Source organism: Mauremys mutica, chromosome 5 (assembly GCF_020497125.1).
Source record: "Mauremys mutica isolate MM-2020 ecotype Southern chromosome 5, ASM2049712v1, whole genome shotgun sequence".
Classification (NCBI taxonomy): Eukaryota; Metazoa; Chordata; order Testudines; family Geoemydidae; genus Mauremys; species Mauremys mutica.
Window position 1 is genome coordinate 40,330,418 of NC_059076.1, and position 18,653 is coordinate 40,349,070.

The 18,653-nt window shown below is 41.7% G+C and overlaps 1 protein-coding gene across 12 annotated transcripts in view; it reads right to left on the minus strand.

The window, feature by feature from the left end:
* Positions 1 to 18,653, minus strand: part of CAMK2D (calcium/calmodulin dependent protein kinase II delta) — a 278,028-nt gene that overhangs the window by 117,197 nt on the left and 142,178 nt on the right. For all 12 annotated transcript variants that reach the window (XM_045017932.1, XM_045017923.1, XM_045017924.1 and 9 more), the window contains exon 4: positions 6,518 to 6,572. In XM_045017932.1, coding sequence (XP_044873867.1) covers positions 6,518 to 6,572 — 55 coding nt within the window. The remainder of the gene's footprint in view (positions 1 to 6,517; positions 6,573 to 18,653) is intronic.

The following is an 18,653-nucleotide window of genomic DNA, read 5'->3' on the forward strand; positions in this document are numbered from 1 at the left end:
CACACACAAGGTGGCTGAATTAGGTAGAGTTCCATAGGCAACCTTAATCTTGGCATTTCCTAAGTTTGAGTGCTTGACTTTGCAATCTAAATAACATTCTTTTAACATCGTTTTTTCGGGGGGTAAAATTTCCTAGGTTTTAAAAACAAACTGAAAATACAGAAATTCCATCATATAGCTTATGGACATCAGTAGCTTCTGTTGCACAGACCTGTGCCACTTAATCTAACAGAGTAACCGATAGCAGTAGCAGGCTGTCATACCTTATGTGGATCAGCACTAGAGGGGGATAAGACATGCACGTTGCCAGTGGGTTTCACAGACATTTGCCAACAGCAGAAGAATGGGGAGACTCAGGGTACGTCTACACTACGGGACTATTCCGAATTTGCATAAACCGGTTTTGTAAAACAGATTTTATAAAATCGATTGCGCGCGACCACACTAAACACATTAAATCGGTGGTGTGCGTCCATGGTCCGAGGCTAGCGTCGATTTCTGGAGCGTTGCACTGTGGGTAGCTATCCCGTAGCTATCCCATAGTTCCCGCAGCCTCCCCCGCCCCTTGGCATTTCCGGGTTGAGATCCCAGTGCCTGATGGGGCAAAAATCATTGTCGCGGGTGGTTCTGGATACAGCCTCACCCCTCCCTCCCTGAGCAGCAGACAACCGTTTCACGCCTTTTTTTGCTTGGTGAACTGTGCAGACGCCATAGCACAGCAAGCATGGACCCTGCTCAGCTCCATACCGCAATCGTGAATGTTTTAAACACCTCGCGCACTCTAGTGCAGTCTATGGTGAACCAGGACCTTCAATCCGAGGCGAGGAGGAGGCGGATACGGCAGCGCGGCGATGACAGTGATGGACGTAGACACAGAATTCTCTCAAACAGCGGGCCCCTGCGCTTTGGAGATCCTGATGGTAATGGGGCAGATTCTATCCATTGAACGCCGATTTTGGGCCTGGGAAACAAGCACTGACTGGTGGGACCGCATTGTGTTGCAGGTGTGGGACGATTCCCAGTGGCTGCGAAACTTTCGCATGCGTAAGGGCACTTTCATGGAACTTTGTGACTTGCTTGCCCCTGCCCTGAAACGCCGTAATACCAAGATGAGAGCAGCCCTCACAGTAGAGAAGCGAGTGGCGATAGCCCTGTGGAAGCTTGCAACGCCAGACAGCTACCGGTCAGTCGGGAATCAATTTGGAGTTGGAAAATCTACTGTGGGGGCTGCTGTGATGCAAGTAGCCAAAGCAATCACTAAGCTGCTGCTACGAAAGGTTGTGACTCTGGGAAACGTGCAGGCCATAGTGGATGGCTTTGCTGCAATGGGATTCCCTAACTGTGGGGGGGCGATAGATGGAACCCATATCCCTATCTTGGCACCGCAGCGCCAGGGCACCCAGTACGTAAACCGCAAGGGGTACTTTTCAATGGTGCTGCAAGCACTGGTAGATCACAAGGGACGTTTCACAAACATCCACGTGGGATGGCCAGGGAGGGTTCATGACGCTCGCGTCTTCAGAAGCACTACTCTGTTTAAACGGCTGCAGCAAGGGAATTACTTCCCAGACCAGAAAATAACAGTTGGGGATGTTGAAATGCCTGTCGTTATCCTGGGGGACCCAGCCTACCCCTTGATGCCATGGCTCATGAAGCCATACACAGGCAGCCTGGACAGTGGTCAGGATCTGTTCAATTACAGGCTGAGCAAGTGCAGAATGGTGGTGGAATGTGCATTTGGCCGTTTAAAGGCGCGCTGGCGGACATTACTCACTCGCTCAGACCTCAGCCAAACCAATGTCCCCTATGTTATTACTGCTTGCTGTATTCTCCACAATCTCTGTGAGAGTAAGGGGGAGACCTTTATGGCGGGGTGGGAGGCTGAGGCAAATCACCTGGCCGCTGATTACGCGCAGCCAGACACCAGGGAGATTAGAAGAGCACACCAGGAAGCGGTGCGCATCAGAGAAGCTTTGAAAACGAGCTTCATCAATGGCCAGGTTACAGTGTGACTGCTGTGTTTGTTGATGAACACCCAACCCCCTTGATTGACTCAGTCCCTGTAAGCAACTCCCCCACCCCCTTCGAGTACAGCTTACTTATGCAAATAAAGTCACTCTCATTTAAAAAGCATGAATTCTTTATTGATTCCTTATAAAAAGAGGGAGAGAAGTAAGGGTGTGGTTTGGGAGGAGGATAGGAGGGATGGAGAAGGCCATTAAAAAAAAAATTCACAGTAACGACAGCCTTCTGGTTGGGCTGTCCACGGGGGTGGAGTGGGCGGGTGCACGGAGCCTCCCCCCACGCGTTCTTACACGTCTGGGTGAGGAGGATGTGGAACAAGGTGAGGGTTGAGGGTGGTTATACAGGGGCTGCAGCGGCACTCTGTGATCATGCTGCCTTTCCTGAAGCTCCACAAGACGCCGGAGCATGTCAGTTTGATCACGCAGCAGCCCCAGAGTTGCATCCCGCCACCGCTGATCTTCCTGCCGCCACCGCTGATTTTCCTGCCGGTCTTCCTGCCGCCACCTCTCATCTCGGTTGTCCCTCCTGTCCTCACGTTCATCCCTCCTGTCCTCACGTTCACTGGCCTCTTTCCTGTAATTTGAAACCACGTCCTTCCACTCATTCAGATGAGCTCTTTCATTGCGTGTAACTTCCATAATATCCGAGAACATCTCATCTCGCGTCTTCTTTTTCCTCCGCCTTATCTGTGCTAGCCTTTGGGATGGAGGAGGGATGGTTGAAAAATTTGCAGCTGCATGAGGGAGATAAATATTTAGAAAGATACATTTTACAGAACAATGATTATACTCTTTGAAAAGAAGTATTCACCTAGCACATGTGATTTCCCTACAAGGTCGCATTTTTAATCTTAATAGTGAGTGCCTGCAGCTCTGGAGTTACAGATCTCACAGACACAGGTCCAGGCATCAGAATTCAGCTTGCATGCGGCCATGGTAAGCCACTGTCTTTCTGCTTCTGTAGTGATGTACCCCTCCCCCCCAACGCATGGCTAATACCACGCTAGCTCCCTGCTAATCAACAACCTTCCCCCCCCCCACCCACTGCGTGTCTGGTACCTTGGGGAAGATCGCCGGTGACCAAACACAGAAAAGATCATCGGCATTTCACTCCTCCCCTCCCCCCGCTTCGCTACGTGCAGGAAAGTTTTTTTTTTAAGCTGATGCAGTCCACGAACCCAGTAGAAAAATGGCCACCCCCCTTACTTAAATTCCTGATTTTTAACCAGGTTATCCTGAACGATATCACTTTGCTGAGGATAACAGAACAAGATAAAGAACGGATGCTTCTTGAATGCCAGCAGTCACCGGGACCATACGCTGCTATGCTTTGCCACGCAATGATACCTGATTACTTGCTACATGCATGGCGTGGTAAAGTGTCCTACCACGGTGGGCGGAACAAGGCTGCCTTGCCCAGAAACCTTCTGCAAAGGCTTCTGGAGTACCTACAGGAGCGCTTCATCGAGATGTCCCTGGAGGATTTCCTCTCAATCCCCGGACATGTTAACAAACTTTTCTAAGTAACTATACTGTCTGCGAATGCATCCCAAGTCCTCAGGGCAAATCAATCATTAAAAAAGGCTTGCTTAAAAAACAATGTTTGCTATTTGCAAAGGTACACTCACCAGAGCTCCCTTCCATGGCGTCATTGTCTGGGATAGTGGCTTGTGAGGGCTGGGAGGACGGTAATTCCGTCAGGGTGATAAAAAGCTCCTGGCTGCTGGGGCTCACGGAGTGCTGTGTGCTCTCTGCTATGTCTTCCTCCTCTTCTTCATCTTCATCTTCCCCGTCTGCATAATCCTCAGCCATGGCAGAGATTACAACCCCCACCTCGGAATCCACCATCAGGGGTGGGGTACTTGTGGCACAGCCCCCTAAAATTGCATGCAGCTCAGCATAGAAGCGGCATGTTTTTCGACCTGCCCCGGACCTTCCGTTTGCTTCTTTGGTTTTCTGGTAGCCTTGTCTGAGCTCCTTAACTTTCACTCTGCACTGCACTGAGTCCCGGCTGTGGCCTTTATCCGTCATAGCCTTAGAAATTCTTTCAAATACTTTTTCATTTCGTCTTTTGGAACGCAGTTCTGTTAGCACTGAATCCTCTCCCCAGATAGCGATCAGATCCAGTACCTCCCGTGCAGTCCATGCTGGGGCTCTTTTACGATTCTCAGGAGACTGCATTGTTAACTGTGCTGATGAGCTGTGCGTGGTCACCTGTGCTGATGAGATGAGATCTCCACGCTGGGGAAGCAGGAAATGAATTTCAAAAGTTCGCGGGGCTTTTCCTGTCTACCTGGCCAGTGCATCCGAGTTCAGAATGCTGTCCAGAGCGGTCACTGGTGCACTGTGGGATAGCTCCCGGAGGCCAATGCCGTCGATCAGCGTCCACACTAACCCTAATCCGATATTTTAATACCGATACTAGCGTTACTCCTCTCGTTAGGGAGGAGTACAGAAACCGGTTTAAAGAGCCATTAAAATCGATATATGGTGCCTCCTAGTGTGGACGGTTGTGGCGTTAAATTGGTTTTACGCTCCTAAAACCGGTTTAAACGCGTAGTGTAGACCAGGCTTTAGGCATCTTGGGTTCCGTTCCAGATTCTGGTGGGACATGTGCTCTAGTGGGCACAGATTCTTCTACCCATTCCCCTCAAGACTGGTCCCTTCTATTCTGTGCCTCCAACCAGTTCCTGTCTGAGTCCTGTTTCTTCCCCACTCCTGGCTCCTCACCCAGTGCCATTCTCCTAACTTAACTAGTCCTAGTCTCCACTGGTGAGGTTTGTCATCCCAGCCCCAGTTGCCTTGCTGAGCAAGTCCTATTCTCACCCATCTGAACTCCCTGTTCTGGCTCCAATCTCCCTCACTTCCAGTTTTCTTGCCCAGCTCCTCATCTGATCTGTCGCTCTCCCACCTGCTTCCAATGCCTGTCGCCATGGATCTCATCCCCACTGACTTCCACTCCAGTATCCATCCCTGGGCTCTTCATTCAACCTCTTTGTCCTAGTCTCCCTGCCCATCCAGGCTCAGTTCCAATCATTCTCAATGACAAGTCCCAATTTCTCTCCCCCCCTGGCCAGACTCTAAGTTCCAGGGTCTCCAGACCCACCCTCAAGTCCAGTTCTTGTCCCCTCTGCATTTGAGTCAGGCAGCAGATTCCTTCTCCACACTGCCTGGGTTCAGCAGGGACATCAGTGAAAATACAGGCGAGAGAGTCTCACTGCTCTCAGTTCTGGTGCACGGTCCCAGTCTGGTCAGCAGCAGCCCTGGCTGGAGCATATCCAGCATGCATGGATTCAGGGAAATTAGCTAAAAAGCTCTAGCAAATCTCTATTGAGCATGTGCAAACTGAAATTTTTCAAAGCCAATACCTTGGCCAAATTTTCATGGATTGCCACAGGGATGGCAAAAGGCACATCCCTACCACATCTCTACCTCATCCCTTAAAGGTAATAAAAGGTAATAATTGGAGATATACCAATCTCCTAGAACTGGAAGGGACCTTGAAAGGTCATCAAGTCCAGCCCCCTGCCTTCACTAGCAGGACCAATTTTTGCCCCAGATTCCTAAGTGGCCCCCTCAAGGATTGAACTCACAACCCTGGGTTTAGCAGGCCAATGCTCAAACCACTGAGCTATCCCTCCTCCCTATCCCTTCTGAACTTCAAGCATCTGCTTCAAAGCATGGCGGCACTAGAGTTTCTCAGACAAAAATAAAAGGTTGCCAGAATTTTTTAAACATGACCACCAAAACATATTTTCTCCTAGTCTCACTCTCAGAAATGTCTGAATTGATTTGGCTAAAATTCTCCCTCAAAATTCATCTTGAGGTAGACTCCCAGCATGGAAAATTTCAGCCTGTATGGTTCAAGTTTGGCAAAGTTATCAGCAACTGAAAACAGAATCTTTTAACATGAAGTGTCGGGCAACCTTAATGACAGGTGACACTACTAGTCCCATCTATAATACAGTATTAAATGTACAGAACCGATAACATTTTATTATATGACTAGTATATTACATATTAAACACTTATAGTAATTGTAAAATCCACAGAAAGTAATCACAGGATGGGCTAGTTTGCTGTGAGATAATGAGAAAATCCTTTACTAAATTTCAAGAAGAAAATCCTTTAGTAAACTTGCTAAAAGTCAAATTTAAAATAAACAGAATTTTAAGCAGCTACAGCTATGGGTGAAAAAAGATCACAGCTGTGATTAATAATGTCAAAACATATAGCAGTTTGGTGTTAGTTTAAGCTGATGTTCAAAATACGTTCAGGAGGGTTTTCAACATTTGGATATGCAAAGCTTTGCACATGCTGTTATCACAGTGACATATACAAGTCAGATGTGTACACACAACTGATCAGTTATGCATCATCTTGGCCATGTGCATGCACATCATGTTATGAGCTTATTTTTGCTCCTAAAAATTTTGAACATCAGGTCCCCGGTGTGTTTTTGTTCTACAAGCATACACAAGGCATATACTTACAAATCAAAGACTAAGTAATGGAATCCTTCTTCTGATATGCTGTCATGAAGCCGCACTATTAAAAGAAGAAGAAAAAAGAGAAACAGATTTATCTCTCATGACTCTGTTTTTTCACTCTACCCCAGGTTTTTTGGTTGGTTGGTGTTGTGTTGTTCTTCCACCCTTTCTCCCCAACCCTTTCTCAAGTTGTTTTTTTTTTGCTTCGGGCTTTTCTTCTTGATGAGATAAGAAACAAAACTGTTCATATGATTCACTATGTACTTATTTTTAGGGGTGCCGTGTTATGCCAGAGAAGCACTCTGTGATCACTTCCTATACTCCCTCCCCACAACATACATACAGCAACAGGCATGAGCATCACTTTGCCTCTGCCCTTAGTGTGTGATAGAATTTCTGCAAACACCATCTGAAAATATATTACATTAATATTAACGCCAACCAACTAATTCCTTTCCCTTGACAAACACTCTCTGACTACCAGTCTTTGAAATAAGAGTGTACAAAGGTTCCCAACTGCTGAACTTCAACTGTGTTAGATACACGGTATTAGTAATAAAGATTATTTTCTCAAAACCATTAACCAGGAATGCAATATAAAAATAGTTAAGTGTCAACTAATGCTAGATTTCAGCAGAACAAACTACTCTAAGCATTGTTTTAACAGCTAAAATGTTCAATAAGCAGACACAAATATATGCCAGGGGATTATAACCGGCAGAGAAACAAGAAAGCATTATCTTTTGCAGGCTTCATTGTGAATAAATCAAAAGCTTTTGACTATCTAAAAGAGAGATGAATAAAAAAAAAACAACCCAAAACCTACACACTTCAGTTAATATTATGAGACACTGGCTTTATGTAAGTAGAAAGTAGCCAATGTTAAAAACAAAATTGTAGCTTATGCAGATAATTAATTGTGTTGTTCTTGTCAGTTTCTCAAAGTCTAGCTAAATTAACTGCCAGCAGTTTCAGTCCAACCCTCATTTAAAATGTCCAAACAAATGATCTAAGAAATAAGTAATTGCACTCTACAACACACTGAGTCAAGTCCTACCAAATAGAAATACAACACATTTTCCTTTCCAAATCCACTCTTTTGTTTAGTATATATGTTTTTGCTCTTGAGGTACTAATGGAACAGTCTTCTGAATGAAAAGGGTATGGCTTGGTGTGAACTCATTTTCTCTCTGCCTTTCTAAACAGAAAAGTGAAGAGACTACAGAGATCACCCACCACCACTGAAGACTCCGCAAAATTGGTGGGTACATCTCACTGCAATAAAAGACTTGTGGCATGGCCACAGCTGGCCCAGGTTAGCTGACTTCAGCTCATAGGGCTTGGGCTGAGAGGCTATAAAATTGCAGTGTAAAACCTTTGAATTTGGGATGAAGCCCGGGCTTTGAGACCCCACAAGGGGGTTGGGTTTCAGCTGACCTGGGCTCAAAGACTTGGTGCCATGTTTTTTTGTATTGCAGTGCAGACGTAGCATGTGATACATACAGCAGCTTTTCATAGGCTGAGCACTGGCACCCAAAAGACACTGAACCTGAAGTATCCCAAATGGTGTTTGCAATATAGAGTAGCACAGTTGATCTTCAGAACTCATTGCCACCAGATATGATTCAGAACAAGAGCTCTGTTGGATTCAAAAAAGGATTAGCTCTCTCTATGGATACCAGAACACCCAAAAGTGTTACTGGTAAAGATTAACAAACAAACAAAATAAAATGTTGAAAGGTACAGATGCTTCAGAGTATAAGCCAAATTCTAACTAATGAGGTTTATGAATAATTTTTCACTTTGTAGTTGTCATTCCACAATTATCTGGTGCAAGATTTCTTGAACCTTCCTCTGAAGCAGCTGGTATGAGCCATTATTAGATATAGGATACTAGACTAGATGGACCATTGATCTGATCCAGTATTGTAATTCCTGTTTTCTTATATTCCCAGAGCTGTATGAACTTTTCACATTGCAACCTAAATAATATGAAAAACTGCCAATATTAGATACAAAATTACATTAGTAGAATTTTGAGACTGCGAATATTTATCTGAAACTCACAGCAAAATTAACAGGTTTCCAAGTTTCATAATTTTGCTATGATTTCATAATGAAACTTGTGAAATTGGTCTCTGTTTGGGGTGAAATGTACTGTTGTGGACTCTTGTGAAATCTTATAGACTATAGAGAGTTTAATGGAACTCACCATTAGGTTATGTTGGGTTCAAATGAATTTTTTTTTTTTTTATAAAGTAGTGATTACTAGGTAAAGTAAGTGAAAAATTATATTTGGAGAACTACCCTGCAAAAAGGCAGATATCCCCTTAAACTATAATTGTATGTGTGCATTCTCCTCCTGTAAGTCAACAGGAAACAAAAACAAACTTGTGACAACTAACCAGATAGCTGTGGATAATGCTGTAGTTCTTCAGAAATACATCATGGTTCAAAGCTAAGTTCACATGTCCTACAAAGACTCTTTAGCCATAATACTAAGACAAGCATACAAAAAAGAAAGATAAATGGTAGAATTAGAATATGATCTGATTATAATGTTATCCCCCAATAATTATAGAGTATATAAGTATAATGTGCTCTCTCCGTTTTTATAGAAATCAATATTACATTTTGCTGACAGGCTATCCTTTTGTGTGTGGAGGGGACTAGGGGATGAGGAAAGGTTGGTACAGTAAGAGGAAGGATTTTGGAGATGGAGCATCCTTCAATATATACTATATTTACCCTATTCTGTCATGTTTTCTCTATTCTACTATTGTTTATTTATTTTACTGCACCCAAAATTGTGCTAGGCGCTTCACAGCAGACAAAAAGAGATGTGATCTGTGCCAGAAAAGTGTTTACATTCTAAGGATTCTGCAAACAACTATACAGATTAACAACTTTACACACACACAAAGAATCCCACTGAATTTACTGGAACCCTTCACACAAGTAAAGTTATTTATCTGCAAAAGTACTTGCAGGATTTTTAGCTGTGACTAGCAAGAGTGACGAGTAGGCAGTAGATGGGGTGCAAATGCATAAAGGTCACAGATATGTAGTCATGTAGTTGTGGTGAAGCCTTATGGACATCATGACTGTTCTAGTCTGTTATGATTGCAAAGCAATATTTTATAGGTTTTTTAAAAGAATTTTATGACTATGCATTTCGATAATTTTTCCTCTGCAAATTTCTAATTAAACATAAACCAGTTATATTTATGTGAAAATCAGAGTCATCCCAAACTCCAAGAATCTTTTACTTGCTTCATTTTCCTTGAAAGGATGTTTTACAAACTGGACTGTTCAAAGGGAACTTTAAGAGATGTGAAGCCATGTGTAGAGACAGAGAAAAAGGAGTGTTGCAACTTGTGTGTATGGGAACTCACATATTTCACCCAGCTCTGATAGTGAGAGCAGTAGAGCAATCACTATTTGTACATTTGCACAGGTTACTCCTCTGTCTGTTTCATTAAGTGTCAAACACCTACCTCAAAAGACAACCTAAGAAATCTCCAACAAGTTCAATGCACTTTTGAAGTCACATACAATCCTTTTTACAAACTAAAATAGTGCAGGCCTGTAGGCTTACGAAAAGTGTCAGACCTTTTCAATATGAAATAATCCAATTGCATTACAGCATTCAGCATACTGGATCCTTTCATTCTAAACAGGTGACCTATTAACCCTTACAAAAATGGCCACCACACCCCTCAAAATTGTTTGTTCTCATGGTTTCCAAGTGGGAGCAGCAGTATGAAGACTAGATATGGCTTCTATCAGTGGAGAACCACAACAGGTTAGGACTCTTGCCTAGAGTCCCGCCTGCCCTGCCTTGCCTCACTACTGAAAAAAAATCCCCTTATTTCCCACATGTACCCTTCACACTCTGCCTCCACCTGTTGGCTCACCATTAAATTGGGATACTATCAATCAGAGATAGGTTACCTAGGAATGCTCATCTGTTGGGGGTTAGCACACAGACTGAGGGAACTAGCAAAAAGATTTAGAGGTACCTTGGAGTTTTGACTAGGGTTTGGTAGGGGGGAGGAAATAGAGAAGAAAACAAAAATAGAATGGATTGGGTCTCTTGTACAGGGGAGGGAGAAGCAGGAGAAAGGACTTAATTAGCACACAGGTAACTGGGAGCATACCTTTTGAGAAGCACCTAGAATTAAGGACAATGAGGGGCATTAAATCTGTAAAACAAGGAATATAATGTAGGACAATCTCCCGCCTCCCCTAAAAAAACCAACTCTGTATCCCTCCACTGGCTCCCAATATCCCCACTTAGACTTCTCAGTCTGTCTCTCTCATACAGGTCGGTCGCATCTTTCAGCTTTATGCAGTCGGCAAAAACAACCAACCAACAAAAACCAATTTTAATACTGTACCTGTAGTGTGGGTGATCCCCCCCGCTATTCAACTCAATGTAATTTTGACTATACGTGGTTTTCGCTTTACGCGCTAACTGCAGAATGGAACCCTCATGTAAGATGAGACTTGCCTGTATTGTCTATTCCTCCTACCTGTTTTCTGCCTCAGACACGAGTGATGAAAGGCTACAAGTGAGTAGGCACAGTACTGGCAGATCATGGACTTCAAATCTATTCCAGGGTTCCATAGTAGCAGCAGAGGAATGTAGCAGTAGGGGGAGCAGAAGGGAAGGAAGTGCACACCAACTATACCCACCAGAGCTCAGCCAGATTTACAGGCATCTATGAATCAGACAGCCAGATCAACCAGGAGGATTAGTTTCAGGAATGTCTGGGGAAATGGTGGGTAGCAGGACAACCCTCCCATAAAATCACCTTGAGGAGTAAAATCTTGAAAAATGTGAGATGCTTGAGAGGGTTAGTTAGGACCAGAGGACAGTGGAGGGATGAGGAGCCTGGGAAAGAGAATATACTTCTAATTTCCTTTGTGCTATTCACTATTTACTAATCCACAGTACTCTACTGGTTAAGAGGTGCATGTAAAATTTTGTATTATTTTTCTGTTCAGGAACCCTTTAAACACCATTTATCTTCCTTCAAATTAATTTGAAGACATACACATGGGACCACCAAATACTATTTTTCATTAATGTCTGCCAAAATAACTTAGAGAGGATTTCTACAAGAATGAACTACTGTGACAGTCTGTACCCTTATGTTCACCCTTTTTACAAGACTATGATAAATTTTGTACAAAGTATGCCTTGTGAGGTATCATTTTAAAATTCATAATCTGCTGAACATTACTGTCCTGGTAAAATGTGTGGGACAACATTGTATGTAAAGTTTATCTAAATCAGTGTGTATTTGGACTGAAGTGTTTGGGAAACTATTTGAGATAACAAGGCTTGTGCATATCATTTTCTATTAATGAAATTTACAGACTTTATATGAGCTTGTGTTGTCTAGGAAGGTGCTAGGCAGTACAAGATGCACATTTCTGGGGGGAAAACTGGGACTGGGAATTTTCTGGTGTCTCTCTGTAATGTAATTCAGGGTGGCTATACTCTTGAAGTATGAGATGCTGGAGGCTGTATGAAAGCAGGCCAGCGAAGCAGTGTAAAAGGCACCCCACGCTGGAGAATTGAGGGGACACAAGTAACTGTTCAACAGTCCAGATCATACCCTGGGTAATGTCACAGCTAGTCAACTGCAGAATCTTTTAAATTGTGTTAGCAATTTAAATCATATTGCAGAAGAACTATGAAACAATTCTTATGTGTTTTCACTACAATAAACTGTATTGGCATCAATGGTTCAATGAACAATGACAACATTGTTCATAGAACCAAATACAGACTCAGGCTACTCCAAAACCATTTTGTATTCAGAAACTAAGTTTATGAAGCAAGCATGAGGAGGAGGATTTTCAGATTTCCCCAGATGATATCTTAATATATTAAATAATATTTCCATGCATATGAAATTTTTAAATAGGGAAATCAAATAAACTTAACTTTTTCCTTAGTAACATTTTGCTTTAGAAAACATCTTGTGTTTATACAATACTGAAGAGAAAAACAGTTCTTGGCTGACTCTCTGCCCAGAACTTCTGCTGAATCAGAAAAGCCAAGTCTGTAGGTCCAAATCAGAATGAATGGAAAGTTTGGCTGGTTCTGCAAACTAAGTGTTTCCTGCTTCAGATGCATTGCTTGCCATGAATGGGGTATACAAAGAAGATGCTCCAGTAACACATCTATTCATTCATAGCCAATGTAAGAACATAAGAACTAAAATATCAAAGTCAAGAAAATAATGTAAATTATAAAACATAATGGATATTAAAAATACTTAAACACCAGCAGTACAGAAACAGGAGGAAACAGTTTGGATATTAAAGACAGCTTATTTTGAATCTTCCAGCTGTCACATTGGCTTGATTTTTTCAAAGTACCTTTATGGCCTATAGTTATTTCTGTTTGTTATTTTCTGCGACCCAATATTTTGCCTTTTTAAGAGCCAGGGACCTGGGGCCAGCCATCTCTGTTTGTTTATCTGAAGCAACTGCGGAGGAGACAGGTGTTCCCTCTAAAGAACTGGGCTGTCAGTAAGAAAGTAGAAAGCAGGAGCAGTGGGAGGTTCCCTCAAAGAGATTTCCAGAGTCCCCTGGAAGGAGAGGCAGTGGAAAGCTGCTGCAAAAAAAGGGGCTTCCCAGGAGCACGCAAAGAAGTATTCCGCACAGCGGGAAAAGGGGCAAAGAATGTGGCAAGAGGCGCCGAAGTTATGGTTTCATATATTTGGTTAGGACATGGTATGACCACAGTTGAAGATGAGAACAGGAAAGGAGACATTAGAGGGGAAAACGATCCTTTGTGCCTGATTTCTTATCTATTGGACACTGTCAGATTTGGAGTCTTTATTTTTGAACCTCACAGGCATATATTTTTCTTAATAAATTACCCCCAAACAAATGTGTTACTGAAATGAGGAGTTTATTCTTTCAATGGACAATCACATCCTCCAAGCACCCAGAATTTGATAGGAACAATGAAGTCAGACAGTAGATTAGTTCACCTAAAAGTTCCCTTGTATAAAGAAAAATAATCACATCTAAAAAGTGGCGCCTAGATTTCTTTTTGTCATACCGTTAAACAAAATGATCACAGTATGTTGAACAGAGAACAATGATAAAGTGCATATCTGAAAGAATCGCTTTGAAAAAAAATCCATTTATTTTAGCTTCTAGTTATACCAAGAACAATTAGAGAAATACTTTGATTTGCCTCACAAATTGTGAGATTAAAAAGGTACTTTGTGATTCACATTTTTCTTGTATTTTAATTTGGTAGCTAATTATCTCCTATATACCAGTCTCCTATATCCAAGCCAGACCTCTCTTCCGATAACTGCTAATAACAATCCATTTTTATTAGCCAAATATCACTAGGATTAGGAACTAGTACCCCACGTAAAAGAAATTTGAACTCTACCTCTGCATGAACAACTTTATTTTAAACCTAGTATGTGCTACAGTTAGTGTAACAGACTTCAGACATCCAGAACACTAAAATGCATGCACACTGTCACAGTTCAGGGCAATTGTGCCTGTATTCCCTATCAGTGGCCCAGCAAGAGCACCCACTACGTTCCTCAGCTGTTGCTTCTCTTGAGTGGAGACTCGTGCCCCTCTGGCTTCCAACTGGGGTATTTCTGAGCTGCACAGTTCCCTGCCTTGCCTCCACTCTGTATTTCCCAGCACAGGCAGGTTTCTCAAGGATACATGCCTAGTTTCTTCATTACAGAGAAAAAAACAGTAAAAATATGAAATATCCTACACAAGTATCCTACACACATGTCCTACATAAGCTTACCAGAATAACACCAACCCTAACGTGGTTTCTGGCAGGACAAGTCATTCCACACTCCAACCTAGTGGAGTATTTGTGATTTCCAGTTCATCACACCTTCAGCTCAGAACAAGCACACTCTGAACATGTTTAGTTGACCCTTTTATACAGATATGGGGTCTTCGATCTGGAGTTTCCAGAAGCAGGTAATTACTACACAATGGGTCTCTCCTCTCCTGCACTTATCTTCAAAAGGTTGGCTTTGGAGGGGAGAATTTGCATTCCCCTTTACCCAAGGTCAGACATATTGTTCCAAAAAGACCTATGAAGGTCTCAATACCTTTCAAAGATTGCATTTATCTTGTCTTCTTGCTAAAGAAGTTCCATACACTCTCACAATAGTACATAAACATTTGCATTTCTAATTCACTGTACCCCAAAGGTATTAAGTTCAATCTTATTGAATTAGGGTTAATTCAATAAAGTTCATTCAGGATATTACAGGATATTGTCAATCTGTCACACACATCACAGAGAGGAGCCGCACTTGTTAAGACTGAATGAAATATAAACCATGTGCCATAGACAATGAAAGTGTGTGAGTTAAACTGCAGAGGTCCCTCCTACTAAAGAAGATGCTCTAAAACTTCTCCAGTCACCCTGTTTATTAATACAGCATGGAAGGGAATTACATTGCAATACTTCCAGCCTTATTTTACATAAGGAGATGAAAAATAAACAAGATCCAGAGAGTCCCCTCTCTTGCCCACCCTAGGGTGTGTCGCTTACCAGCCATCAGGGCAGATCAGTCAAATTAAAGCTCTAACTTGAATTAGTGTATTACTAGAAAGGCACACGCACATTCATCAGTAATGGACATGGAGCTGTAAAAGACCAAGAAGGCAAACAATGACACAGCCTTGTCGCTAAATGTCGGCATGTGTAAACGCTCTTTGTCGGCAAAATACTTCCAGCCCTGCGAGCGGCATTTGCCTTGTCGGTAGGAGAGCACTGCTGCCGACAAAGCCGCATTCATGCTGCCACTTGCCGTGGCAAAACTTTTATCTATTTTTTGGGGGGGGATGAGGGCAGGCAGCTTTTTTAAGTACCCGTGGAAGACAAAAGTTTTGTCGACAACTTGGCAGTGTAGACAAGCCCTCTGAAACAGATGATGACATCAGACTCCTTTAGACAGTTTTCACTCTCGAGTTCTCGCTCCTGTGCTGACTGACTGTTTGCTCTACCTAGCCACTTCCTGCCCCCCACCACTCCTTTGACACAGTCACTTCACTTCAGCCTCACTCCTGCCCTATGTGCTCTACTTTTTCCTTTAATATCACCTCTTCCTTCCTTTGTCTTTCAGCTCAGCTAAAGCCTCCTAACACAACTGTATGTCAATTTTGTTTGGGACCCAGACACAGCCATGATACAAACACATAGCAGCAGCATGTGTGCTGTGGAATAGAGGTGGCAGCTCTCCAGCTTACTGTTGTATAGATGAAGTAAGATATCTGGTAACTTCCCTACACCACAAAACCGGGGGAAGGGGAAGGTAAGTGCATTAATCACAGATCAGCACCCTCTGTGTTTCATTGGTGACTGGCACCAGGGGTGCTGGAACTGGGGGTGCTGCCACACCCCCTGGCTTGAAGTGGTTTCCATCATATACAGGGTTTAGAGTTGGGTTCAACGGATCTCAGCAACCCCACCATAAAAATTGTTCCAGCACCACTGACTGGCACTACTCCACTGTGTGTAGGGGAGGATTTCTTCCTCAGCTCAAACCTCTGAAACCCAGTGAGTACAGTTGAGATACTTGCCAATACTGTTAAAATAGGGATTTGCCCTTCACAATGTCTTTTTTACTGGCACATCCTGTAATTCCACTCATCTGAGTCCACTGAGGTTTGTTGCTTTCTAATAATAATACTTAGCATTTACAGTAGATAGCGCTTTACAAGCATTAGTTAATGAGGGCTCTTGTCTAAGGGATTTGAGATATTTAGAGGCTAATCTGGTGAGATTAGCTATGGTACAAATGCTCAGGAGCATCTGATTTTTGGAAGATATTTATACTGTGATTATACTGTGATATTTTGTGTATCTAAAATAATAATCTTCCGCCATGCTGACAGAGTACACATATTGTATATTAAAATATTTACTACTGTTTGCAAAAGCCATTTATTCTGCAGTGCTGCGAATGAACCTATCTTCAGCACTGATGTATGAGAATTGTACAGCATTCAAATTCATTCAAAAGATAAACAACTTTTTATTACAGCACTAGTACACAGTCGTTTGTGGTCACAATTGGATAACAATCCTCTTAAGATGCATATTCACTAGCATAAAGGGAAAAGGCAGCAAAAAATAATTAGGCATTTTAATAATTGGACAGAATGCATTTGTCCCAGAGGCACTGTATCATTAAATGTTAACTTGTATGAACAAAATTCCACCTATTCTAAAAATACTCAATTGTGCCTAACAGCCAAGTGTTGAGGGGACAGAAGGCTAAATTTTTGTATCCCGAATAAATGACAGAAATTTTTCTACTTAGAGCCTCCAACAAATTCTGCACTCAAATTTTACACTGTTACTCAACAATAATATAATGATACCACTTTTAAAAAAAAAAAGGTTTTTCACTACATTAACTTGGGCAAAAGACTCCTGCGATGCAGACAAAAATACAAAATTAACCCAAGACTGGCACACAGAATTAGTGGAACTGAACTCATATGAAAAAAATGTTGGGCCAGATACTCAATTGAGAGTCACACAAAGGCATTGAATTCTGGTCACAAATGACCAGTCAGAAATTTCCCCGGTGCATGAGAAGTCCCTGCTGCCATAAGCTGGCAAATGGAAAGCCTGCATGAGACTACTTCTGAAATGTAGGGTGCATATCCGAGAAAAACGGGTTTGGGAAAGAGCAAGTAGATTGTGTGGCCAGGAACGCTCTGAGATGCTACATTAATGGTACAAGTTAAAGCAGCTCCACACCTCAACTCTTCTTAAGATCAGGGAGCCTATGACCAGCTCCCTGGCACTCTTGTCTGCACTGAGTGGAGCTTGACCATAGGACCTCCTCTGACCTGATCCACAAGTTGCAAAACGATTAGCTAGAGTTTAATTTGATTTGGGAAGACATAAATAAATTATGAAATACAGACAGACATTGCGTGAGGTCTTACTGTATGTGAGAAGTTTTCAGGAAGAATAGCTGAGACTACCCGGACACATTTTTTCTTCATTTTGTACAGTACTTTCAGTCTACATCATACACATACTCACACAGCTTTTGAGAGAACTGCATTCTTAAACCCTTACTCATGTTGAGTAGTACCTTATTTAATTAGAAATCCCACTGAAGTCAGTGGAAACAGGGCATAAAATCAATTGTTTAAAAACAATACAATTTTTTAAATATAAATCAGATTTTAATTTAAATTAAATACACATTTAGTTAAAATAAAACTATTTAAAATTAAATTTGAAATTATAATAACCTGAGTTGAGGCCTAAATTTGCTACAATCTATTAAAATCATTTAAAAGTAAATGCATTTAAAAAAATTAAGCAGTATATGCTGGGTGCTATATTTAAAAGAAAGTCAAACCACTGAATTGACGGAAGTCATTGGCTAAGCACCTGAGTTTGTTGAAGTGCTAAACCAGCTTTTGACAACAGTAGCCTTGTATGCAGATGTGGAGAGAATATTTTCTTCACTTAAGTTTATTCAACTAGTTTAGCTCAATGTCTAGTTCAGCCAACATTAAGAAACCAATGGGAGTTAAAAAACGTAGAAAAGTTTGTTGTCTTCTTCCAATCTATGTATAAGAACTAGGTGTGAGAGCTGAGCTCTACTAGTTCTAATATCTTGAAGGACCTGGTGACCAGAAACAATCAGTTCAAGTCATAAACTACAGATACTCTGTTTAATAAATCAGTTAGTTTTAAAAGCAAAACATGTTCTTACAGACTTTTTGATAAGCTATTGTTCTTATGCGTCCAGCACATTTAAGATAGTTTTATTTTACAAATAAAGAATTTGAAAACGCTGGTTTCGTGTATTTTTAATTGAATTTCAATTTCAATCCAAACAGAGATTTACACAAAGCACAAGTAAAAAAAATAATTTAATAAAAATGAAATGCATCATTTACCATCTTCTAACATAAAAATTGTAAAAATTAAGATCTGAATAAATATAACATATAATTGCTTAAATAAATATGTATAAATATAGTGTATTCTGATTAGCAAAAAGCATAAAATTTACTATATTTAGCTGCAAATCAACATATTTTAATGGTTACCAATCAATGACAATCAGCCTCTCTT